General features: G+C 35.4%; 4 protein-coding genes across 8 annotated transcripts; 3 read left to right on the top strand and 1 right to left on the bottom strand.

Moving 5' to 3' along the window:
* The first annotated feature begins 247 nt into the window (after nucleotides 1-247).
* On the top strand, nucleotides 248-2,786 carry LOC105781414 (uncharacterized). Its single transcript, XM_012605953.1, has 4 exons — nucleotides 248-404; nucleotides 510-601; nucleotides 680-849; nucleotides 2,741-2,786. The coding sequence occupies exons 1-4, from the start codon at nucleotides 248-250 to the stop codon at nucleotides 2,784-2,786; spliced, it is 465 nt and encodes a 154-aa protein (XP_012461407.1).
* Nucleotides 2,787-14,017: 11,231 nt separating this feature from the next.
* Nucleotides 14,018-18,385, top strand: LOC105782938 (transcription factor bHLH49). Of its 5 annotated transcripts, none has more exons than XM_012608044.2 (9): nucleotides 14,018-14,493; nucleotides 15,216-16,186; nucleotides 16,261-16,488; nucleotides 16,567-16,632; nucleotides 16,743-16,811; nucleotides 17,124-17,195; nucleotides 17,265-17,462; nucleotides 17,698-17,785; nucleotides 17,878-18,385. In XM_012608044.2, exons 2-9 carry the CDS (start codon nucleotides 15,278-15,280, stop codon nucleotides 17,913-17,915), a joined length of 1,668 nt encoding a protein of 555 aa, XP_012463498.1. In that variant the 5' UTR covers nucleotides 14,018-14,493; nucleotides 15,216-15,277; the 3' UTR covers nucleotides 17,916-18,385. The 5 variants fall into 5 exon arrangements, with proteins under 5 accessions (XP_012463498.1, XP_012463497.1, XP_012463499.1 ...); XM_012608043.2 differs by having other exon boundaries at nucleotides 14,798-16,186; XM_012608045.2 differs by having other exon boundaries at nucleotides 14,018-14,516.
* Nucleotides 18,386-18,519: 134 nt separating this feature from the next.
* LOC105782937 (putative pentatricopeptide repeat-containing protein At1g68930) lies at nucleotides 18,520-21,116 on the top strand. Its single transcript, XM_012608042.2, has one exon. It carries the CDS (start codon nucleotides 18,696-18,698, stop codon nucleotides 20,925-20,927), a length of 2,232 nt encoding a protein of 743 aa, XP_012463496.1. The 5' UTR covers nucleotides 18,520-18,695; the 3' UTR covers nucleotides 20,928-21,116.
* Nucleotides 21,117-21,572: 456 nt separating this feature from the next.
* LOC105782936 (putative U-box domain-containing protein 42) lies at nucleotides 21,573-26,297 on the bottom strand. Its single transcript, XM_012608041.2, has 4 exons — nucleotides 26,113-26,297; nucleotides 23,997-25,466; nucleotides 23,453-23,762; nucleotides 21,573-23,249 (listed from the first exon to the last, which is right to left on the bottom strand). The coding sequence occupies exons 1-4, from the start codon at nucleotides 26,116-26,118 to the stop codon at nucleotides 21,652-21,654; spliced, it is 3,384 nt and encodes a 1,127-aa protein (XP_012463495.1). The 5' UTR covers nucleotides 26,119-26,297; the 3' UTR covers nucleotides 21,573-21,651.
* Between the last annotated feature and the right edge of the window lie 552 nt (nucleotides 26,298-26,849).

The raw sequence follows: 26,849 nt of genomic DNA, 5'->3' as shown, positions 1-26,849 counted from the left end.
GCATCAAGGCAACTTAAACCACACAAGTGTAATTATCCGACTCATGATCTTGAGATGGAAGCAGTGGTGTTAGCGCTAAAAATTTGGAAGCATTATTTGTATAGTAAGAAGTGTATTATTTACACATATCACAAGAGTCTTAAGTATTTTCTCTCCCAAAATGACTTGAACTTAAGGATTACGACTGTACGTTGAGTACCATCCTGGGAAAGCTAATGTAGTGACAGATAATCTTAGTAGAAGGTCGATGATCAATCCAAGAGTAATGTTCGCTAGGTTGAGTTTGTATGAGGATGGTGGCTTACTTGCAGAGTTGCAAGTAAAGCGTACCTTGGTTAATGAGATTAAAAAGAAGCACCCTTTGGATGTGTCTCTTTTGCCTCGGATTAAACAGATTGGGGAAGGTAAAGCTACGAATTTTGGGTTCAATTCAGACGGTGTTTTGTGTTTTTGAGAGAGGTATTGTATGTCGGATAATAAGGATCTAAGACAATCTATTCTTTAGAAAGAGCACAGTGGCCCTTATGCTATGCATCTTGGAGGAAATAAGATGTATCACGATTTGAAAGAACTTTATTGGTGGCTTGGTCTAAAGCTTGAGGTAACAGATTATGTGGCTAAGTGTTTGATGTGTCAATAACTGAAAGCTGAGCACTAGTTCCCTTTTGGTTTGTTACAGCCTATCAAGATTCCTCAGTGGAAATGGGAGCAAGTGACTATGGACTTTGTTACTGGGTTGCCTGCAACACCTACTAAGAAAGATTCTATCTGGGTGATTGTGGATAGATTGCCTAAGTCAGCTCGTTTCCTACCGATTCTTACGGGTTATTCTCTGCAGAAGTTGGCAAGGTTATATATCATTGAGATAGCGAGATGCATGGGGTATCAGCATCAATTATTTTGGATTGTGATCCTCATTTTACATCTCGATTCTAAAAGAATCTGCATGAGACACTTGGTACTCGACTAGATTTTAGTACGACTTTTCATCTACAGGCTGATGGGTATTCTAAATGAGTTATTCAGATCCTTGAGGATATGCTGAGGAGTTATGTTGGGAGGAGCACTTTCCATTAGTAGAATTTGTGTATAATAACAGCTTTCAGTTGAGCATATAAATGGCACCTTACGAGGCATTATATGGTCGAAAGTGTCAAACACCTTTGTGTTAGACTTACCTGGGTGAGAAGAAAATGTTGGGTCCAAAACTAGTTCAGGAGACTGAGGGTAAGGTTAGGCTGATTTAGGATAGATTGTAAGAAGATTCAGATCGACATAAGTCTTATGCAAATTTGAAAAGAAAGGACATAGAGGTCAGTGTCGTGGATTAAGTATTTTTGAAAGTGTCACCATAGAATAAAATTCTGAGACTTGGTCGGAAGGGCAAGTTGAGCCCAAGTTTTATTAAGCCTTATAAGATCCTTAAGAGGATTGGACTGGTGACCTATCAGTTAGAGTTACATCCTAAGTTGGACTATATTCATGACGTGTTACATGTCTCTATGTTGAGGCAGTATCGATCTACCTCATCTCATGTGGTTCTAATTGAGGAGAGAGAGGTGAGACTGAATTAATCTTTTAAGGAGGAACCTGTTTAGATTTTGGAGCATGAGGCTAAGATTCTGGGGAAAAAGCAATTCCACTGGTAAAAGTTTTGTGGAGGAATCAAGGCACTAAAGAGCCTACATGGGAGCCAAAGGACTCAATTCGTCAACAGTATCCTCATCTGTTCGGATCAAGTAAATTTTTATGACAAAATTTCTTTTAAGGAAGGTAAAGTTGTCAGACCCCATTTTATAATTTATTGTTGTAACAGTTTAAACAAGAATGAGTTCTGGTCTAGTGGTTAAGAAGTAGTGTAACTACACTTGAGATCCAAGTTTGAGTCCCCTCTCTAGCATTTTTGTTAAATTTCAACTCCCCTTAGTCAACCCTTCCATTGCCCTCCCAAAGTGAGTTGTCCATCCCTTAATCTTCTCCTAATTTTTCTCCTTCATCTACCTCTTTTCCTTGTCTTTCTTCTCCTTTATTCCCTCACCTACCTTTTTTCCCCATTTGCCTAACTTGGGTTGTCCCTATCACCAAAGAAACCACCAACTTTTTTTTGTTTCTTTTGTCATTTTTCTCTCTAAAAACCACCACCCTATGTCGCCCCATTCCCTAGCTCCTCATTTTTCTCCCTCTCTTCACTTTCTTGCCATATCTCCCTTTCTACTGCAATTTGCACCACCGTCACACCACCACACCCTCCACCTTGATCCATTGTCGCACTGCCGTCATGCCACCGTTGTGCCGCCGCCACTGTCGTCATCCTTTTTCTTCTCCTCTTTTATTTCATTCTCTTTTTTTCTTCTCACTTCACCATAGTTTACCTTCATTACTACCCTTCTTTTCCTTTCATTGTCACCCCTTCTTACGCTACCCATCTTCCCCGTGTCATCGCCGAGTTGCTGCCGAACTGCCACCGTAAATACTTTTCATTTCTTTTTCTCTTTTCTTTTTCTTTTCTTCCTTCTTAACCATTTTGTCTTTATGTGACATGATCTTTACCTTATTTCTCCATCACTTATTTTCCTTAGCCAAATCACTCTACTTACTCAAGATTTTTTGTTGAGCCCATAACATTCTGATCTACTCCGATGAAGCATAAGTGGTGATTAGCTTAATCTAATCTCATTTATTTTTTCTTTTTTAGGGTCGAATTCTATATGTTAATCTTATGTATACTATTTTGTTGCAGGTTTCAATCTGGATCACTCAGATCTTTATTAGCACCAAAAGATTGATGGATATCAGTTTTAAAGGAGTGGAAGTGTGGGTAGCAATCACTGAATCTAGATTTGAAAAGTATAGTCATTTCTTATTTTGGCCAAACCCTATATGGATTTAGAGGTTGAATTCTAACCATTTAATGCTCATCTTATGTACAAATCTGATATAAATCTAATCAAGTATGGGTCTTAGGAGTTGTGGATTTACAATAAGGCTTTGGATTTGCATATATCAGGTGTGGGTCCTAAATTTTGTGTTGATGATTAATTGAAAGCATGTTAATTTTTTTATTTTGGTTTGTGGTAAGTCATGGTGACCAAATGATCTAAATGACCCAAATAAGCATTAGTTGAATGATATATAACCCTAAAATGAAGTAACCGGGTGTGGAAGTGCTATCATTATCGATTGATTGAATGTATGACATTACATGTTTCATATTAAATAGCATGCCACTGATTGTATCCTATATTGATTGCATGTATAACATGCCATTGACTGAAACGTATATTGATTGCATGTACGCATACAACTGACTGTTACCGTACATATTGAATGCATGTTTAAAACATGCCTACTGTTTCTGGTAAATCTAGTTGCATGTTAAAATCATGCCTACTGTACCAATTTTGTTACTATCACTGTATGTTACACTGTATTGCATTGGGGTTAGGGTGTTTATGAAAAGAGGAAGATCTGGCAGTATAACTACAATTACTGGTGGCTTGTCCACATATTTTTGACATTATATTTGCATATCTGGTGGCTTGTCCACATATATTTCTGGCAGCTTGAATGCAATTATTGGTGGCTTGTCCACATATATTTCTAACAGCTTAACTTCAATTACTAGTGACTTGTCCACAATATAGTGTGTTTTTAGATGGATGAGTTATGGGGAACTCTTACTGTGGTGTGTAGCGGAGTTGGGTAGGAACTTCTCTGAATTATTACATCGACATGCTCATGCATGTTGAAAACTGTAAATCTGTGTTGTTTTAAATTCTCTATTAATTTACTGGCTTGAATGTTATGTTTACTGTCTTATACTAAATACTTGAGTTATGACTCACACTGAGCTTATTAGCTCATTCTTTAGTCTACTAATTTATTTTTCAGATAATCCTTGAGGTCAAGACTCGGACATGGCTTTTGAAGGAGCAACCTGGATGTTTTTATATTTAAAGTATTTAAACTTGTTTTTAATAATTTTTTTGGGACTGTAATAAATTTCATTTGGATTGTGTAATGGGTTTTTAAATTGGGATTATTTTGATTGCATGACATTATATTTTTTTTTTAGAAAATTGCTTAAATTGTTATTTGAAATGATTATGCATGAAACTTGGTTTTAATAAAATCATCAACATCACTCCTTTTCATTGCAATATGGAAAAAAGTTTTAATAAAAATTCAACTTAGTTTTCAAAATAATCAATCTTTACAAATATAATACTAAAATCTATCGATTTTTGAAATTTACATATTTTTGCGAAATTAAGAGAAACATTCGATTTCACTAGTTTTGAGCGTATAAGTAAATGGTTTAAAAGTACATTTGAAATAGAAAAGTCTAACTGGGTCATTTTGGTGGCCAATGTAGTCTTCAGAATTCGGCCATAATGTCTAGGTCGGGTTAGGGAGGTTACAAAAACCATGATAAAGTTAGTCAACTTGGTGGTTTATGATGCTCTTAAAATAATAGAAACTACAACATAATCTATTGGGAACCTGTATGTCTTAGAGGATGTTGCAAAAAGGCAACAAAAACATAAGATCAACCATAAGATAATCCAATCTATCTACAACATTCATCTAATGTACACAAAAATCACCTATTGATAATGTAATTAGTAGTTTGCATGATGGTAAGAGAATTAGAGATATGCATAAAACTAATTATAGAGAAATGGTTAGACTGGAATGTTAAACTTCTTCTATTGAACCCAAAAAGTCAAGAAGGTCTTGAATAATGAACACCATATTTAGACAATGCAAGAAGAGTTGTACCAATTTGGGAGAAATGATGTTTTACAACTTGTACTTCATCATGAAGGGTGCGACATCATTAGCTTAAAATGAATCTTCAAAAATAAAACTGATGAACAATGGAACATTAGTAGAAATAAATCTAAGCTTCTTGCTTAATGATATATATATATATATATATATATATATATATATAGGTTGAAAAGGTTGACATTGATGAAAAATTTGCCCTTGTACCACTTCTTAAAACCATAAAATTGCTTTTTATTGTATCTAGTCACTTGAACATCATAATTTTTAAATAGATGTCAAGAGCAACTTCTTAAATGGGTTTAAAGGAAATATAAACTCCTCAGAAAATAATATAAAATGTTAGCATTAACATTTTAATCTATACTCGAACTCTATTTAATGAATAAACAAGAAATTAAAAACTCTTAAAATTAATTAAATATTTGGTTTTATAAGTCTTATATAATTGAAACTCTAAGTAAATGAATAAATATTTAGTATCTTAAATAAAATTATAAGTAATATAAAACGCTAAAATTTAAGCCTAAAAAATAACAATTGGTGGCTTAAGAGACTTCCAAAGGCTTCAACTCATCGTACTCAAATTTCTACTTGCATAGTCCTCACTAAAATGACCATAACTTTATATCACAAACTCGAATTGATGTGTTTCAAAGTGTGTTGTGAAACTAAGAGTCAGCTCTTCGATCTATAAAGAGAACTTAACTCAAGCATACTTGGATACCATCCAAGATGTGTCACAAGTTGGTTGATTGAAATTATTGTATCTAATGAATCTACTAATGTCAAACTTCTATTGATCTTGATAATATTACCAAACGCATCATCAGAACCTAGGAAGTATTATTCTAGTATAATTTTGTTTGATAATGTACTAAGTTTTCCTAAATAGAGTATTAATCTTTTGAACAAACTTGACAGTCTTATTATTGATAACTATATGATTCTTGATGGAGAAAAAGAATCAGAATCAAAGAAAACATTGATAGAAAAATTCGAAGTCACTAAAGAAATTATTCTTAAAACATGCATTGGAATTAGATACACTAAAGAAATTTGCTATATTAGATACGCAAGTCAAAGACATAAACTAGGTTTATTAAAAGATTACTTGGTTCTGATCCTGAAGAAGAAAAAGCTTTAGATGTGAATGTTGCTTCAAATGTTACAACATTGGAAAGTGAGGCTTTTATTACTAAATGAGTCAAAAAGGAAAAGGATGGTGTTCCTAATGTTGTAACAATCAAGGCTAAGAATCTTAGAGCTGAAAAAATAGAAGAAGAAAATATTAACCCCTTTAAAAAAACAATGGATGAACTAGCTAGTGCTTAGGCTATCGAAGCTAGTCCTTTGAAAAAGTGATGATGTGGTGTTTACAACAATTTAGTTTCTAGTGGTATTGAAAAGCATGATTTTGGAACCCCATTTTCGTAAACCAAGTCCATAAATATTAAATAGGTATATTTACGAAGTTAGCGTATTGATGAATTGAAATTTGGTTAAGTAATTTAGCTGAAATTATGGTTAATTAAGGCTTAGGGATTAAATTGTAAAATTTTAATCACTATAGATTTTTAATTAGAAAGGCTTAAGGACTTAGATAGCAATGATCTAAAGGATTAAAATGGTAAATAAACCAAATTAAAATGAAGGTGTAACACACATAGCCCGTCCCTGTCGTCGGATTAGAGTTATGGCATATTACTGTACAATCCAGAACAATCAATAACAGATAGCATCAAGTTGCCAATTTAATTATCAGAATTTCATAATAATTCAGATCGGAGTAATACATTCATTTATGGGCCCTAATTGAGCCTACGGGGACTTGAAAAAAAAATTTTCAAAGTGTTGGACAAAATAAACATTTTAAAGAACCTTGAATTAATTTAATTCTTAACGAGTTTTTAAAGTCTGAAGGATTTCTACTGCTACTTAGGTGGACAAGTATCGGTAGAACTCAAAAATGGAAAGACCTTGAAAAGGCTACAAAATTCTACTAGTAGAACTGGGAGTTCTATCGATACAACTCTGGGTTCTACCGATACAACCAGGACTTCTATCGGTATAACGCACTCCAGTGAGCAAGGTAGTTTTGGCATGGGACTTCTATTAATACCCTAAGGACTTCTACCAAAACAATTCAAGACAGTAGCCAAAGTTCAGCATTATAACACCCTAAAACACATCAAGGGCAACCAAAACATGTCAATTATGCTCACCTAAATTTAACTAAGTTGTCTTTCAAATTCACATCACATAATATTTATAATCTTCATCTATTAAATCAAACATACAAGCCACCATACACACACATTGAATTTGCTTACCATGACCTTGAACACCATGCCTAGATCCAACCCAATTACTACCATTCATGATCAAACATTGAGCACAACTTAAGAATTAACTTGGCATACTATAGGAATTTCTAAAGTTTATATCATCAAAAACATACCAAGCAACCAACACGTAGCTATAAACTTATAACAATTTCATTAACCTTACTACATGCCATATAAGCCATACAAAATTAAAAATCTGCCAAAGATTCCTAGATAGTGTAAATCTTCGAGTTGATCCGATCACCCGATTATCCATAAAATGTTATTTAAAAAAACATAACAAACACAAGTAAGCTTTTATAAATCTTAGTAAGTTTGTCGATTAAACAATAAAGATTATTGATTTAAACATAATAATTCAAATAACAAGATTAATAAACCAAGTTCCTGTCAACAAGGTTCTTAACAGAATTCCTGTCAACCATAGATCACAACAAGTAAGTTTATACATAAACAAGTATGAGATCATTCATTATCAAGCCACAATGCTATCAGGAGATTCACGAATAATCTTTTAACAATTCTATAACAAGACATTTAATGCAAGAACATTACCAATGAACGATATACGGATATGAGTACACGGTTAACGATTTGAGAACATGACATACGCTCATATGAGCTAATCCAACTGATAACATGCCTCGGCACTAAGTGCCTAGCCCATAGGCTAACATTCGCCCCCGGTAACATGCCAGAAAACACTGTAATATAACACGATAGTCCGCAACAAATGCAGAACTTTGATATATTTAGTGCAAAAGAAATATAAAGGAATCCCCATCACATCTCATATCAAGCTCGTATTGTGCGCAAAATAACCTATTGGCATGCCAATTGTACTCTATCCTATGTTCATCAACTCAGGAGATATTAATAGTAACTAATGTTTTATCAACCATTATTTCAGTTCAGGCTAAACTGCAGCAACGACAAAGTACAGGGCTATTTGATAATTTTCTCTTTTTCTTAATTTTACACTCGTTCTTAATCTACTAAATAAGGAACCCTAGCTTGGCCGAAACTTGCAAGGTCCTCCCATTGTGTATTTGGTTCTCCCCCCTCCCCCCACAAAGAAGAAAGAAAAAAATGATGATAATATCTTTTGATTTCTTTAATTTTAACTTTAATTTTAACTTTTTAGTAAATTACCCTATTAATATTACTTGTAAAACTATTAAATCATGTGTATAAATGTCCATAATATAAGTATATGGTATAATTACCAACCAAGGAAGGTTTAATTTCACAATTGGTCCTTCAATTATTTTAGATTTTAACTAAACAAGCTTAATTTCAATTTAATCCTAAACTAATTAGGACTAAATGAACAAATAGCCCAAAGGTTAGTGGATTTAATCATGCCACCACCACTTGAACATTTTGACCATGGTTTAGTTACCATTTTGGTCTTTTTACTATATTAAATTTATAACAATTAACTTTTACCTCTTTTACAATTTAATCATTTTACCGTAATTAAGCAATAAATCATCAAAATTATTGGACCAAACTTCAATTCACATATAATACAATTTTTTTAATATTTAATAAAATATTGATGGCCTTAAATTACGGAAATGAGGTCCTAATACTTCGTTTTCAATAACCACTTGACTTTTTAACCAAACCACTCATACTAACTTTTATTTCAATTGGTTAAAATTCCTCAAACAAAATTCAATAAAAATTATTATTAACTCATATAATTTAAATACCAATTATATGAACTCACTCGTTGGATTTGTGGTCTTAAAACCACTATTTTTGACACCATTGAAATACGAGATGTTATAGAAGGTTAGTGGGTGATGATAGTATATGCCATTAATTTAGTTTAATTATGATTAATTTTAACTAAACATGATTAATTAGGTAAATTAAGATTAATTAAATTATAAAGATAATATATATGAGATACGTGGAAGGAGAGGTGCAATTTCATCTTCTCCAACCGGCCAAAACAAAGAAACCAAAGGGAGGACGCCGTTTTGGGGTTTTAAGGTATTCAACCATTTAATTCAAGTCATTAGCCCTTTTTTTATGGAAATTGAACCATGGAGCTTCATTTTGCTAACCCATGTACTAATTAATTTGTGAAACTTTTAAACTTTTTAAAAGTTTACATTGTTTATTTCTTGAAGAATTAGGTGTGAAATTGATAGAAATTAAGTTTAGTTCGTAAAAAGGACTAAATTTTAGAGCTTAATTATTGGTTTTGTACATTAGGGACCAAATTGAATAAAATGCAGAATTTTCATGAATTTTCAATAGGAATATAAATTAAAAGGTCTTTAATAAGTAAAAGTGAAATCAAATTTCAATTTGAATCTTTAGATCAAAAGTTATGCTTGTCTCGGGTTTAAGGACTAAATTGAATAAATTGAAAAATATGCTTAATATTGTATTTGATTGTGAATTGAATGAAAATTGATGGTGTTTTATGCTTTGTGATTATATTTAGCTAACATTGACGCAGAACCTTCGAGAGGGAAAGGAAAAATGAATGTTGTCGACAAGTGACTCAAAAATTTGAATTATATTTCTATGATTCAAGATCAATTTAATTACTACATATTCATGACTTTTTCATTATATAATTTTAAGGTGAGTTATCAATGGTTATTTTAATTGAATTGTTATGGTTGAGATTGAATATCAAACAATGACTAAATTGAATAGAATGGAAAGTAGTATGATTTAATTTATATATGATAGTTAGTATGAAATTGGGCTGAAACATGCTATATTACATGATGAATTGATGGTGAATTGGATATGATGAAATATGTATTGAATCATATAATGAAATTGAAAAATGTGTTACTTTATTAACTGTTCGAACAAAGTCGGATATAGTTGGCATGTCATAGAGTTAGGGTATTGATTGAAAACCATTGTTATCGAGCAACCCGGGGTGATAGATTGTACATATAGAGTCATCATTGTCAAGAAATCTGGGGTGACAGGATATTCAGATTGTGAAAACCATCATTGTCGAGCAACTCGATGTGGTAATATGTACATGTTCAGTGTCATCACCATCGGGTAACTCGAAGTGACAGATCCGTGTATTCATCCTAAGTCTGTGTATGGTTAATGGGGGTTATAAAAACATGAATTGGCTAAATGGTATATGAGATGAAATGTGAATTGAAATGTAACATAGACAACATGTGAAATATCATGTGAAATAAGTCAAAAACGAGCCCTAGAGGCCGATTGAGTAATAATGAGCCAAGAGCCTCAAAAATGGTTGAATGCTAATATAAAATTTAGAATATATGTATACATGTTGATGATGGTATAAGAATAAGTAGTTGTGTACCTATAGTTGTTAAAATGAATTGATTATGTACTATATGCAATGAATGAAAAGTAGCAAATTTAGGTGTATTTCTAGTGAATTGGTATTTAGGAATGACTATATGTATGTTATGTAATAGTGGAAGTTTTTGGCATGAAATGGCATGAGAATTGATTATGAATTGAGCTTGAGTTGAATGCATTCAATAGTTTTAAATTTTGTTTTGTATTGACTTGAATCATGGAAATAACACTAAGCATTTTTGCTCATTGTACAGTTTGTTTTCTTCGTTCTCAAGTATAGTTGATCCTCAAGAATGCGTATAGTTGATCTAGCATCCAGGAAGCAATCCCCGACTCAAGAAAGTTTCTATAGTCCCATTTTGTTAAATATAAGGCATGTACCTAGGTTGAATCAATGTTGGTGTAATAAAATGATTTTATGAACATTTGAGTTAGAATTTGGAATATGGAAATGGTCATATGAATGCAATATGTATTTGAGTATAATGCAAGGTTTAAAATGTATAAAATGTTGAATTGTCCATGGCCTATTTGATTATGCATATATGTCAAATGTTTTGGATGAACTGTACTAGGTAATTTACTTATAGGTTATATGGCATTGAAGAAATGGTAATATGGCATTGGTACAATTATGAATAAGGTGTTGTAGTTCATAGTTGAGTCATGATCATTGTGTATGTTAAGTATGACTCCTATTTTCAGTCAAATTTGAGAAATAATCTTTTAGTTAAACTCTGTTTATTTATTTCAGTCAAACACTGATTAGTTTAGATTATTTTATTATTATTTTACATATGAATTTAGCCTATAAATAGGCTCTTGTACAACCTTAGAAAATACACCCATTAGATTAGAACTCATAACACATTCAGAGAATTTTGTGTTTACGTTTTGAGGGTTCTTTGTTTTTCAAGTTTTCGGGGTTTAGTTTTATCTCCATCTTTTGTACTCTTCATTCTTTTGCCATTATAGTAAAATTATCTTTGCCCATGGTTTTTTATCCTCTTTGGAGGGATTTTTCCACGTTAAATTTGTGTGTTCATCTTCTCAATTTCTTCCGCTATTTTTACTTATTTGTTGCTTAATCGGGACGATCCCTAACAGTGTATTTGGTTGAAAATGTGTTATGGAAGTGTAATTTGATTGATTTGGTATTTGCATATTGGTGTCAATTTGTACCATGTAGAAATAGACAATCACATCGGACATCGGCCATTTGTCGTCGCGACGAGACCAAGTTAGTATGTTGCGTCACGAAGAGGAACCCCCAAAGTCACGACGACAACTTGGAATTTTGAAAACATTAAAATTTAATCCTAATTTGACCTCAGGTTAGTATAGAGATTTCGTAGGCTTGTGTAGCACTCGGGAATGATTTTATATTGTATCATATGCTTATAATACTCGTAATTAATTGTTTAATGGCATAAATTGAATGTAATTGATCGTAGTTACTCCGACAACAAATGTGATATCCTGTAGCTCAGACCCGACGATTGGGTCAGGTATGAGGTGTTACAGTGTTAGTCATCTTATGCTAAAGATGGCAAAGAAAAATGGGTAAGAGATCTTCTTAGCCTCTCTTTGTCAAGTAGAAGCTCAAGAAAATGAAAGAAGTTGAGGCTACAAATCTCGATGTTGTAAATGAGCCAATTTAGAATAAATCTATGTTCTTGAATGATGTATGAAAAATGAGAATGAAGTTCATGGAAAAAATATTATTGATGATTGGAACATCAACATGGGTGGTTTTCAAGGTATATATATGTGGTTACTTTGCTACATGCACAAACTTGCTAATGTTAACCCTAGAGGCAAAGGCAAAGGGGGGCAGACAGAGGCCTTGCCCCCCCCCCCACCAAAAAAAAATGACAGATTTTTCATTTAGCCCATTAAAATTTTATGAAATTACATATTAGTATATTGGTAAAATAGTATTTTGGCCTCAAAAAAAAAATTATGATTCATTCTTGGCCCCTACTATAACAGTTTTTTGGCTTCACCCCTACTCAACCCTAGATGTTAAAGCCATATGTGAAGACTATTGTCTTGGATATCTACAGTAACCTACTTAAGGCCATCACCAACATGAAAGTGTATGTTTAAGGTCATACCTTTATGTTCTCCCCTGCCTTGGTTAACAATTTTCTAAAGCATAATGGTGTAGAAGTTGATTATATAGAAGACTTTAATAAGATTGTGAAGGAATTTACTAAAGGGGTTCGCCCACTTGGCCTGGCAATAAGGTTGTTCCTGCCTCAACTAAGTTTAAAGTATGTTCTTCTTCATTAAATTGTTGTAAGGAATTGGATGTCATCTCTTCAAAGGAATTTAATCAATAAAACCATGGGACTATTACTGCATAAAGTTGGTAATATGTCTTCATTTAATCTTGGATCTCGTATAATATTGTGTCTATAGCTTATTATTTTGAGCCATCTCCTCCTTTAGCCAAGATCTCATACAAGCCGAAGACAGAGAAATAGGCTGATGATTCTAACTTTGATGTTGAACCCGACTCCCTTGTTGCTGATGAACATGTTGCACCTAATGTTACAACTCCACAAAACTTGGAAGTTGCTCAACGAGCTAGAATGATCAAATTTATGAAAAGCAAAATCAAATCACGAAATGCTCAGGTTCATCAAATCAACAAGGCAAAGAAATAAGCTCTTCAATTTCTTCTAGGAGCTTGGATGCAGGGGAAGTGAAGTAGTTTTTTTCCTGCTCAGACTACTGATGAATGATTGTGTTTTTTTGAACTTAGTTATTTAGTTTTTATTGCTATTCGCTAGTTTGTAAACATTAAAATTCTCGAGGATTGTTGCTTAACTATGCCAGTTGGATGATTGATGGGACTTTACTTGTTTTAATAGTCTGTTTAATTTATTTATGATTATGAGATATGTTTTATTTTTGTTGTAGAGTTTTGTCAAAAATGACAAAGGAAGACATCTAATGTTCTTTTGACTTGTAATGTTAAAAGAGTTGTATAAATGTTGCAATTTTGACTTGTAATTGGTTTTATGTTTATAGTAGTAAACAAAATTAGGATACTATTGGGAAAGTAGCCATCTAATGTTCTTTTGATTTTGTTAATAGTGTAAACCGGGCGTTTTCAGCATATATTAAGTTTTCACACAGTGGAACAGTAAAAGAGGGATAAGATCGTTAAGTTATCCAAGAGAGACCATATCTTCTTCCCCATAATGAAAATCAACAGTAATGGCCACTGCATAAGTGACCCATATGGATATTTAAATTTGTGAGCCCCGAAATATAATAATTTAGTGTGAAATGAGCTAGATTTTAGCTTCTTGACCAAACAAACCTCCATTAAAGATCTTGAAGCTCTCCTCCCAAGGTTCTTTTTTAATCAAAAGGACAAATAAAATAAGATAAACAGAAAAGAAAAAAAGAATACTGCTGGGATAGTAAAAAAATCATTTAATGGTAGTTGGCATTGTCAGTTGCTAGCTCAAATGGGTATAATTATAACTAAAATATACAAATTAAAAACACTGAAAACAGGCTTAAAAAAATAACCCCAAAGTGATTTAAAGTTTTTTGCTTTTTTCTAAAAGAAAATACTCCCTACATCGGATAGACCAGAGTAAGCAAAAGTTTTGAAGTTTTGAAGGAAGAGAGAAGAAGGGTGTTTTGTAATATTTTAACAGTAGCAGTGGCGGTGGTTAATGATCAAACAGCTCTCTTTTTGATGCAAGCGTGGGTATAAATGCAGGACATTTGCCATTACTCTTCTCTTTCACTCTGTCTTCTTCAAAATAGACAAATACCCATTTATTTTCTCACTCTAAAGTAATAAAACTCCCTCCTTTATTACTTTTCTTCGCTGGTTTTATTTGACTGTTTTGTAACAGAGTTGCTCTGTTGCTGAGCAAACACACACACAAAAGAAAAGAGCTTTGCGAAAATTCTATAAAAGCTTTAACTTTTGTGTGTCTGGGTGTGTTGAAAAAAAGAAGGCTTTGAATGAGAGTGCAGAGGGAGTACAATAAAAGTAAGCACAGAATCTGAATATGGGTATCTTTCTCTTTCTCTACTTTTTGTTGAGTTCCTTTCTCTTTCTGGGTTCTCTGCTAAATTCTGACTAGGGTTTTGAATGAGAAGGGTGGCTTTATTTATTGTACTGAAACCAATGTTCTCTTTTGTTTTCTTGGACTAAATTGACTGCTTCTGGTGGACCTTTTTTCTTTCTTTCTTTTACAGATTTTCTTTTAACTTCCTTTTTCTGGTCTGTTCTATCTTTTTGTCCTGAAGAAGGCTTTTTAATTTATGCAAGTTTGGGTACTTCCAATTTTCAGTTGTTGCTTTGGAAATGGCAGATGTTTCAGCTTGTGGTACATAATTCCAGTTATGTTTTTTTGGGGGTTCACTACTTGAAGTGCAGAAGTGGTTTTCTTGATACTTCCTCTGAGCAGTTCTTATGATTTTCTTTTGGGGTGGGTGAATTTTAGCTTTTTAGGACTATAAATTTCTTATATCTTAAGTTTTCAGATCCCTTCTGGACTTAGCTTGAAGCTTGTTGGCAAAGTTATTGTGTATTAATATATGTCAAAGAATTAGATAATTTTCCCATGTGATATGTTTGTTGTTGTTCTCTATACCTGTCTTTTTTGTGGTCTTTGATCTTTGGTTGATAATCTTAGACTAAGTGCAGTTGAGGGTATTTTTAGGTAGTGGTCAAATCTTTAAGGAGCCTGACTTTGGACTATTGCCTAGGTGTTCAAACATAGTTGTGGAGAAAGGCGTTCAAAGTTATTCTGCATTATTGTTGAAGAGGAATGGATGTAGGTGAAAAGGATAAATATGAGCTAGAGAAGAGAAATGACAATAGCTTAAACTACCAGGCATCCAGTATGTCATCGGCTTGGCAGTTTGGTGGTTCCAATCTCACAAGTACTCCTATGAGTTTAGTTTCTAGTGATAATCCCTTGGTTATTGGTTCTTCATCTGCTTCAGCTTCAATGGGAGACTCGTTTTGTTCTAACCTTTGGGAGCACCCTTCTAATTCACAAAACTTGGGATTTTGTGATATTAATGTGCAAAATGGTGCAAGCTCTTCAAATGCAATGGGAATCGGTAGAGGTGGTCCTGCCTCTGTGAGAGGTAGCATTGATAGACCATTTGAGATGGGATGGAATGCTTCAAGTTCAATGCTGAAAGGGGGTATATTTTTACCGAATGCTTCTGGGGTTCTACCTTCGAGCCTATCTCAGTTACCAACTGACTCAGCTTTCATCGAGCGTGCTGCCAAGTTCTCAAGCTTTAATGGGGGAAATTTTAGTGATATCGTGAACCCTTTTGGTATTCCTGAAGCAATGGGTGTCTATGCTAGAGGTGTGGGCTTGATGCAAGGACCGCAAGATGTTTACACAATCAGTGGGATTAAATCAATTTCTGGTGTGGAATCTCAGAGAAGTAAGTTGATTACCACTGAAGCTTCTAGAGATTTGCCAGCTGAAAATAGGGCTACTCAAGAAAGCCCACTCAAGAATGAGAGGAACGGTGGAAGTCTTGTGAGATCAAATGAAGAAGCAAAACAAGGAAATGGTGGCTCTGGTAATGAGTCTAATGAGGCTGAGTCTAGTGGCGGTGCTGGAGGTCATGATGAACCTTCTGCATTGGATGGTACAGCTGGTGAATCTTCAGCTAAGATTCTTAGTTCTAAGAAAAGAAAAAGGAGCGTACAGGTAAAAAAAATTGTTTACGAAATTCTTTCCCTGATCTACAATGCATTTTTTGTTTATACTTGGTTTTATGGCAGGAGGCTGAGGTTGATCAAGCTAAGGGAAGCCAATCACCTGTCGAGGCTACAAAGGATGGTGCTGAAAATCAACAGAAAGTAGACCAGAACCAAACTACAATGGTCAATAAGACTACGGCTAAACATGGAAAACAAGGTTCTCAAGCTTCTGATCCACCAAAAGAGGAATACATCCATGTCAGAGCCCGAAGAGGGCAGGCAACAAACAGCCATAGTCTTGCAGAAAGGGTAAAGATTACATGGAACTTACTGAAAGCTTAGCAATATTTAAATCATCTGATTGGAGTTAATTGGTTATGACTTCAGGTAAGAAGAGAAAAGATCAGTGAAAGGATGAAATTTCTGCAGGATCTTGTACCTGGTTGCAATAAGGTATGCTTTCTTGGAGGGTATAGCTTAAGGAGTACAGTCAAATTCACTTCTTAGCCGCAGTTGGACCAGCTAGTGTAGTTCAGTTTCTAAGGGTTTATTGGTTCTTGCAGGTTACAGGCAAGGCAGTGATGCTAGATGAAATCATTAACTACGTGCAGTCACTTCAGCGGCAGGTTGAGGTATTGGAGCATAATTCACAACTTAACTTTTCCAAACCCTTGGTTCCTTGGTGATCTAGTGTAGTTAGTGGTGGTATAGTGGTGCACACTTCGATCTTATAAAAAATGATCTGATAAAATATATATACAAACTAAAGTAACTTGTGAATCTTGTTAGATTGATGTATATATTGTTACAACCTCAGGGCTTATATGGTAGTATTCCTGAGCCTTTCATCAATTACTTTCTCTGATTTGCATATACTGTATAGATATAACCATCAGCTTTCCTTCACAAGCCCTAATGTGTCACTTTATTTTCTTCTTTTGCAGTTTCTATCAATGAAACTTGCAACAGTGAATCCTCGGGTAGATTGTAATATAGAAGGGCTTCTTGCAAAAGATGTAAGTTGATCCATGTAGATTTAGCAATTACTCATGTCTATATGTCTCTTCTAATCCATTGAAGTACAGATTATTCAATCACGAGCTGGTCCATCAACTCTGGGGTTTTCTCCTGATTTATCTGTGGGTTATCCTCCGTTACATCCATCTCAACCTGGACTTGGTCCAGGTGGTTTTCCTGTCATGGAGAATAATGCTGATATTATTCGTAGAACTCTCAGTTCCCACTTCACACCAATGACCGGAGGATTCAAGGAGCCTAATCAGGTTTTACTTCTCTTCTTTTCTTTATAGTTCACACTTTAAGCATGTGTTTGGGTATATATAGCATCCAATGGTTAATTATTCGGAAACCTATGACTCTTGAGTCTTTGTAAGTCCTTTTGTTCTTTTATTAGTATATTTTAAAACCAGACTTGGCTTTAGTGCATGATGTGATTGACATCTTGCTTAACTTCATGAGCGTATGAGGATTACAAATTTACTTACATTTTGGTTCCAGCTATCAAATGCATGGGAGGATGAGCTCCACAATGTTGTCCAAATGAACTATGGAACAAGTACTGCTTCTGACAGCCAAGAAGTAAATGGTATTTACTCTCTTTTATCAACACGCCCTTTGCAGCCTGTCATAGGCAGAATGTTCTCCAATCGGACTATAATTAATCTATTTCTCTTGCAGGTTCTCAACCTTCAGGTCATACGAAAGTAGAACTTTGATCCTAAAGGGTTTATAGCTCTATCCCACGCAGCTCATATGACCCTCTACCTGTTACATTTATACCGCATTCTTGAAGGTAGCCAAGGACACGCAAATCACTCTTTCGAAATTTTGAAGTATAAGCATATGCAGTCACTACTACCCTGTTCTTATTGAATAACCGAAGATGCTATTCACCTGGTTTTATAGCTAGGAATATCAGAGTCAACATTCAACTGAGGCACATGCTTGAAGGCCCGTGGTTCGTTAACTGTAATGTTAGGGCAGTGATACATTTGTATGATTGTATAGATTGATAATATGGAAATCTTTTGTGATATATGAGTAATGTGTTATCAAGTATTCTTAGATGATGTCTTACTGTAATTTAGTGATGGAAGAGATGTATTTTGTTCAGTTCAGAGATGTAAGTTGCTATTTGTTGATTAACTTTTTAAGGACATATAATGTTCTTCAATCTTGCTACTCATTTTTTCCCCTCTTCGAAACCAATTACGGTTTTATTTCGTAACTAAGTCAAATGAATTCAAGTGTTGACTTACTTGATATTTTCCAGCTGATATCGATCTTTGGATAACCCTACCCTTGTATAAAAAATTTGACAGCATTCAGTCCAACAAAGAGCTGCCCAGAAAAGACCCAATGCCTCAAACAGGCCAATAAAACACACCGAAACCAGCTGATATATATATATATATATATATATCTTTTACTCTTATTTTAGGCCGAAAAGGGCAAACGCCAATTCCCGCCAACTAATTGTTTTCAATAGACAGAAAATGTCTTCCAACTCTAACTGCTACTGTTCATTACTGAAAATCTGCACCGAGACCCGAAACCGGTCACAAGCAAAGAAAATCCATTGCCACATTCTTAGAACCATAAAAGACCCTGAAACATTCCTATTAAACAATCTTGTTAATGCATACGGTAAACTAGGGGATTTAACCTACGCACGCAACTTGTTTGATAAAATTCCCCAACCAAATCTCTTTTCATGGAACACTATTCTTTTTACTTATTCGAAGTCTGGGAATCTTTCAGACATGAATGATATATTTAACCGCATGCCTAAGCGTGATGGGGTTTCTTGGAATTCCCTTATTTCGGGGTATGCTTCTCGTGCCTTGGTAACTGATGCCGTGAAGGGTTATAATTCAATGTTGGGGGATGGAGCTGCTAATTTGAATAGGATTACGTTTTCTACTATGCTTATATTGTCTTCTAGTCAAGGGTGTATTGATTTGGGTAGGCAGATTCATGGGCAGATTGTGAAGTTTGGGTTTGGATCTTATGTGTTTGTGAGTTGTCCTTTGATGGATATGTATTCAAAGGCAGGGTTTGTTTACGATGCAAAACAAGTTTTTGATGAAACGCCAGAGCGGAATGTGGTAATGTATAACACAATGATTACTGGGTTTTTGAGGTGTGGTATGGTGGAGGATTCCTGGTCGTTGTTTCACAGTATGCGGGAAAAAGATGCCATTTCTTGGACAACTATGATCACGGGATTGACTCAGAATGGTTTGTATAAAGAGGCTATTGATTTGTTCAGAGAGATGAGGACAGAAGGCTTGGTTATGGATCAGTTTACCTTTGGAAGTATGTTGACGGCCTGTGGGGGTTTAATGGCCCTGAAAGAAGGCAAGCAAGCTCATGCTTTTGTAATTAGAACTAATCATATGGATAATGTCTTTGTAGGCAGTGCACTTGTTGACATGTATTGCAAGTGCAAAAGGATAGCGTTTGCCGAGGCAGTTTTCAAGAGGATGACCCACAAGAATGTTGTGTCCTGGACTGCACTGCTAGTGGGTTATGGCCAGAATGGGTACAGTGAAGAAGCTATTAGAGTCTTTTGTGACATGCAGAGAAATGGCATCAACCCTGATTATTATACTCTAGGAAGTGTAATTAGCTCATGTGCAAACCTAGCAAGCTTAGAAGAGGGTTCACAATTTCATGGCCAAGCAATAGTTTCTGGCTTATTTTCTTTCACAACAGTTTCTAATGCACTTGTTACTTTATATAGCAAATGTGGAAGTATAGAAGATGCTAACCGCCTTTTCAATGAGATGAATTTTAGGGATGAAGTTTCCTGGACTGCATTGGTGTCAGGGTATGCTCAGTTTGGTAAAGCCGATGAAACAATTGATTTGTTTCAAAAAATGTTAGCTCATGGTCTAAAACCTGATGAAGTTACTTTTGTTGGTGTTCTATCAGCTTGCAGTAGGGCAGGACTAGTGGAAAAAGGGTATCAGTATTTTGAGTCAATGGTAAAAGAACATGGAATCATGCCCGTTGTTGATCATTATACTTGCATGATTGACCTTCTTAGCCGAGCTGGAAGGTTAGAGGAAGCAAGATGCTTTATAAACAAAATGCCTATGCCTCCTGATGCAATTGGTTGGTCCACCTTACTTAGCTCATGTAGACTGCATGGTAACTTGGAAGTTGGGAAATGGGCAGCTGCATCCCTTCAGGAACTAGAGCCCAACAATCCTGCAGGTTACATCTTACTCTCAAGCATATATGCTGCTAAAGGAAAATGGGATTATGTGTCAGAATTAAGGAGGGGAATGAGAGATAAAGGAGTGAGAAAGGAACCGGGATGCAGTTGGATCAAATATAAAGGCAAAGTGCACATTTTCTCAGCAGATGACCAGACAAGTCCATTTTCAGATCAGATATATGCTGAGCTTGACAAACTAAACCACAAGATGATAGAAGAGGGTTATGTACCGGATCTGAGTACTGTTCTTCATGATGTTGAGGAATCAGAAAAGAAAAAGATGCTTAATTACCACAGTGAGAGGCTTGCAATTGCATTTGGGTTGATATTTATCCCTCCCAGGCTTCCCATACGGATAGTTAAAAATCTTAGGGTGTGTGGGGATTGCCATAATGCAACTAAGTATATTTCTAAGATAACACACAGAGAGATACTAGTAAGAGATGCTGTCCGCTTCCACTTGTTTAAAGATGGAACATGCTCGTGTGGAGATTTCTGGTGATGCTGTTTTCTGTGCCCAAAACTGATGATGAGTAGATCAAACCTTTGGCTAACTATTCAAATGACCAAATCACTGGATTATTCGCATAAAAAGGACTTGGTCTCGGAAGGTATTATCAGGAAGATGTATTGAATGTTGAAAACAACGGTTATTATGTCAACGACTGTATATGACAGGCTGCCAGCTGAATCCTGCCTGCCAAAAACCCACAAATACTTCACAGATCAATTGGTTCTGCTACATGCCAAGGCTAATTTTCTTTGCTGCCTTGCTGTCTATTTCTCTAGTTCATGTCTCCATGGTTAATCAGTATTTCTGGGACTTCTGGGTACGTCAAAACTTGGAAAGGATTGCCTCTTTGACCAAAAGCCTCCACTACATTTCTCCCTTTTTTGTGCAATGGTGTTTCCACCGTTTAAAACTTGCTCATATTCCTTTAAAAAGAGCAATATAAAATGTATCATGGATTGATCTTAGACTATAATAATGATAAAATTGTCTGAGTGAGTTGAACTTGAAAACATCGTCCTAGCATATCTGTCTTCTCTGGTTAATAAGATTTATAGATTTGGTAGACAATTTGACAGTATAACACAAATTAAGGTTTTTTTTTTTTTTTTTCCTTTCTGAAACAACTTAGAATGATTGATACTATAATAAAGGGGTGTACTTCATAAAGGCAGGTGCTTTAAATTAACATCGGAGTGAATTTGGGGTATCTTTTTTACATGGTGTAATAACTAGTTGAGGTGTTTGGCATCCTATTTAAGTGTCTTAAAATATTCTCAGCTATCTGCCTTGTACTACCATTCCCATGATGAAAAGCACTAACCAATGAGGCAGGCAGTAACCTATCCTGTGATATGTCTGAAGCTGACTTATTTCCACCTTTAACTAGGAATTTTTCAATCATCCAAAATGATTTCTGCCACAGGCCCTCTTGTCTGTGCTCTTTCACCACATTCAAGATATGTTGAATAGCATTTACTTCACTCAAAAGGCTCACACTCATGTTCACATCAACATTGTCGTCCAGCAAAGTACATATAGCTGCCAATGAAGCTTCAACTACCTCGTTATTCTCATGATCCAGGCATGCCAATAGCCTTTCGACAGCGTTTGCATCGATCAAACAAAATGTGGTTTCTGAAGAACATACCCCTCTATGAACTGGACACAGTAATGGTATCTTTCTCCTTTTTAATGAACTGGAAGATAGAAGCTTTGGCAGGTGGAACAAGTTCGTAAGCTTGGTTTTCTTAATTTTTGGTGGCTTTGATAGTTTAATTGACTCTAATGAGAGCTTCTCTAGTCCAGTTGCTGATAATCTTTGAACTTCATCACTGGATGTCTTTGTGAGCAATTCCGTGAACACCGATGTGAGGTTGTGAGCTTTTGCTAGAAACAAGATCTGTGGTTCATACAGTGTAGTTGTGAATCTAACAAGAATCCCAACTAGGCCCTCTAAGTAAACAGTTGCATGCCTGCTAGTTCTTATTCCACTTCTTTGGATCAAAATGATTCTCTGAAGGATCGTGGGGACAACATTCTTGTGCAGAAGAGCAAGGTTGAGTGTTAGATTCTGTTGGGGGAGTTTTGCTAGGAATTTTGCTGAAACTGCCTGCTTCTCTGTGATGTGGTTAGTTTCAGTCTGGCTCTCAATTAAACTCTCAGGCTGCCCCCTGGTTTTGCAGAGCCTCTCTGCTAGTGTGTTACCGACATGTGATGCAAGGGTAATGAGTAGCTTGATTGCTGCAATCCCAAGTTGTTCATGTTGGGTATTGATGAGTTCAATGAGAGTGTAGCTTGCTTCAGTCTCATTCACAACTGAGACAATTGTTGCCATTGACTTGGGTGACTTAGTGAGGCATAAGAGGATTCTGATGAGATTGATGTCGAGTTCATGAGCTGTTGAGTTTTTAAGCATGCAGATAATGTTATAGACAACATAATCTGAACTTATCCTGTGGCCATGGGGATTTACTTGGATGCTATCATGCTCAACCCCCGACTCGAGAATATTAGCAAGTATTGCAGCAGCTTCTTTCTTTGAGTTCATTGGTTCATCATATATCCTACGAGCGAACATCTCTTCAGCCATAATTTGGACAACACCAGCTTCTACTAGTATCCGGGCATTTGGATGGTGAGATGAGATTTGTGCTAAAGCCTTAAATGCTGCCTTTCTGATAATGGTGTTACCACTTTGCACCATTTTAAAGAGACTAGGAGAAGCCCTCTCGGCCACATAAGTTTTGCTGTCATTACCAAGTATGATTTCCCCCAAGTAGCTTGCCATTTCCATTTGCACCTCCTTGGAACCTGCTTATTTACACATCAGCATACTTGTCTTAGACTTCAAAACTCGTTTGACTTTTATGATCAAACTTGAACATTCTTCAGTTAATCTAACTGCCATTTAATGTGCAGTTTCTAAATAGTTCCCTTGAAATGTTGGTGTCAGCTAACTAATGCTCTAAAATTATTATTTGGAAGAAGGTCAATCATAAAGAAAGGTAAATTACCTACGGTTAGATGATTCAAAAGAGGGTCCAAGAACCCATACTCTGCCATCTGCTTTATGTTGTCTCGAAATCTCTCCAGGTTCTTTAAAATTTCATCTGCTTTTTGTGAAGCAAAGGGATCGACCTGATGGTTATATTTGATTCTGATCAGAATCAAAATGGCTCCAGTTGCTGACCCAATTTTTTCACGTAAAGCTTGACCTCTTGAAAGCTCAAGCAAGAGAAGCAATGATGCATGCTGAACGGACTGGTGGCTACTCGATAACAACTCCAGTAGCGTTGATAAATCCATTGCATTAGCAATCATTTCCTGCAGGAAATATAAAGAAATTGGTGCATATCTCCAGGGAAAAGTTTTCTGAAGTCTTTGTGCTTACTTAAAACTTCTAGTTTTGGTGATTACAAATAAAGACAGGATCAGGAATGTTCATATCCACCACAGTTTGCATCATTATGAAGGATATGTAATAGATATTCAGGTTAAGCTCTACAATCATGCATGCAGTAGTGTACTAAAATATCTGTAAATGGTAAAAATCCAAACCTTTCCTTCGTTGTCTTCCTCAGCCAATTGTCGTAATAGTTCCAGGGCTCCACATCTGACATCTCTATCTTTGTATCCGAGTAACTTAATAAGCAATGGCAATATTCCAACACTAAGCACTTGTACCTTATTGTACTGTTTCCTTTTGCAGATATGTTGCAGATCTGTTATTGCCTCTAGTATCATATTATCCGAACTAGCCAAAGATAATGCCACACGAGCAACCTTGATCCTTGCAGCTTCGTTCCTATCCTTCCATTGCTCTATTGTGGTCTTTAGAGCAACATTGGTGCTTAAAACCCTGCTCGTGAGCTTCATCCCTGTTGTTGGACAGATTATATCCTCTAGATGACTGAACGTTTCAAACCACTCCATTATCGCCTTCCTCTCATATGTCACTCCACTCTCAATGGTAACTGGGTCATCCATAATCTGCTTAGTCAATGGACAGAAGAAAGTGTCATACATAGGTTCGATATAATGAGCTACCTGTGGCAATCTTGGCAAGGATTTGTTTACGTTCTCATTCTGGCTTTTCTGATTCGTAATTTTAAGGAAATCATTTAGGCATGGCATGTTCGAAGCTTGAGAACTTTCTGTGGAGACTGAGACTTCCACATTGACAGAGTAAAGATCTGATTCCATTGGCATTAGTTGTGGCATGTGAGAACTTTCTGTTGCCATTTTTGATTTCTTATGTGGTTCTTTTGCAAAAGACATCTGTGGTTCGAGCTCTTTGGTTCGTAGATCTTCAGGTTGCTTAACTTCAATGTGGACATTCTGCATTAGTTGTGGCATTTCAGAACTTCCTATTTCCATTTTTGATTTCTCATGCGGTTCTGTTTCAAAAGATGTCTGCGGTTTGAGCTCTTTGGTTCGTAGTTCTTGAGGTTGAGGTTGCTTAACTTCAATGTGGACATTCTGCGTTAGTTGTGGCATTTGAGAACTTTCTGTCGCCATTTCAGATTTCTTATGCTGCTCTGCTGCAAAAGATATCTGTGGTTTGAGCTCTTTAGTTCGTAGTTCTTGAGGTCTCTTAACTTTGAAGCGGACATTCTGCATTTCCTCCGAAAGAGACCGGACTGCAGTTTCTGCATATCCCTCGCCCCCAAATGTTGCAGATGGTATCAAGCACAAACACTCACCTATGTCTTTTATCACCCCTTCCAGCTGGCCTATGATGCTTCCAAGTTCAGAATCTGAAACTGGTTGGTTATTTTTATCGCAATCTCCCACAAGATCTTTTGCCAGATTGACATTCTGGGAAATAGTTTCTAGAATCTCTTTTGCATTTTTTGGGGTTTTCTCAGTATACTTCAACTCCATTATCACTGGAAAAACTCGATAAAGGTAGCATCCAGCTTCAAAGAAACTCTCCTGCTCTACTTCTATGCACTCTACTGATTCTGTGACTGCTGTAATATCAGCCAACAAGGATGCAAAAAGACCAGCAAAAGCAGTGTTGTCTATCTGAAAAAGGAAAAAAAGATCAAAAGAATTGAGATGTTGGATCAGTAATGATTTCTTCAAGCTATAAGCCAAGATATAAGTATTTTCTGTTTCTTGTAATTCAGAAAATAAGGCCAATATGCATAGTCCAGGATACAATCAAAGCATTGCTCATGACTTGAAGATGAATTTGCTTGTTTGACAAAAATAGAAACAGATGGTGATCACATTGGTGGTTTCATTTGTCTCATATGAACAAATCTCAGCTATATAATAATATCTATTTATCTAAAAGCATGGGATGCTTGAAGGTTCACCAGGATTAAATTCATAGGAATCATTCCCATAAGTTGGCAATTTTCTAGTCTATGATTGTACTTCACCAATCTAAACATATCTTATCTGGATTCAAGTATCGGATACAGGTATGCGTTTGGCATGGTTATACGTAAATTTTCTTTCCCTAATACAATTGCAGGATCATATATCCATAACCGAATGTATGCAATATTTGATAAAGAAATGAGGAGTCTATGTAACATGTAGTGTCTTGCAGATGATATTGAAACATGGAAATGCTAATAAGCAAGTTTTAATGGAGGAATAATTGATCCTGAGCCTCTAGATTGCTACTTAACAAAGAATGAGATTTTGGAAAAGCTCGTACCGACATCGTCAAACCACAGCCGTCCGTGTATTCGGTGAAGTTGCAGAACCTGAAGACTTGAGAGTTTCTGGGAGTTACAAAGATGTTTTAAGAAAAAAGGTAGCTCATTGAATCAGTCTCTTTTGATGAGGTGAAAATCTTTAATTTCTTGATATCAAAAGTCAAAGCTCTTCCTTTACTTTTATTTTAAGATACAGATTACGTAAGTTTTTATATGGTACTTTACTTTGATGCGTAGAGAAACAATCAAGACTTTTAAGGTTTAGGACTTGAAATTGGTGTTGACGAATTGTTTAATATATTTTCCAAAGTTTCATTCAGGGAGAACCCAAATGGGGCAGGAGGGCCTTAGCCCCCTCAGATAAAATGGTTATATTGCAATTTTAGACTCTTTTTAAAAGTTATCAATTCAACTTAACCTTTTTACCATAAAACTTTTAGGTTTGACCCAACAATTTATATTTTTCCTTGACCTCTCAACCAAAAATTAATGTCTAGTTTCTTTCATAACCAAAACCTCCAATAGGCTTCGTAATTATTTTTAGTATCTTTGGTTTCAATCAGGAATTAGACAATTTGGTAAACAAATTTTGTATTCCCACATGCGTACTTAGAAATAAAATATTTTCTTATTTCAACATTATACATTATTTTAGTTTGGCCCTCCCAATAAAGATTCATCAGATTCCAGTTTTAGCTTAGACTGTTTCTTTGTTTATGTGTTGACTAATAGAAGG

This window comes from Gossypium raimondii, chromosome 13, assembly GCF_025698545.1.
Source record: "Gossypium raimondii isolate GPD5lz chromosome 13, ASM2569854v1, whole genome shotgun sequence".
NCBI lineage: Eukaryota > Viridiplantae > Streptophyta > Magnoliopsida > Malvales > Malvaceae > Gossypium > Gossypium raimondii.
The sequence above is the reverse complement of the archived record's forward strand: the minus strand, read 5'-3'. Positions and strand labels throughout refer to the sequence as shown.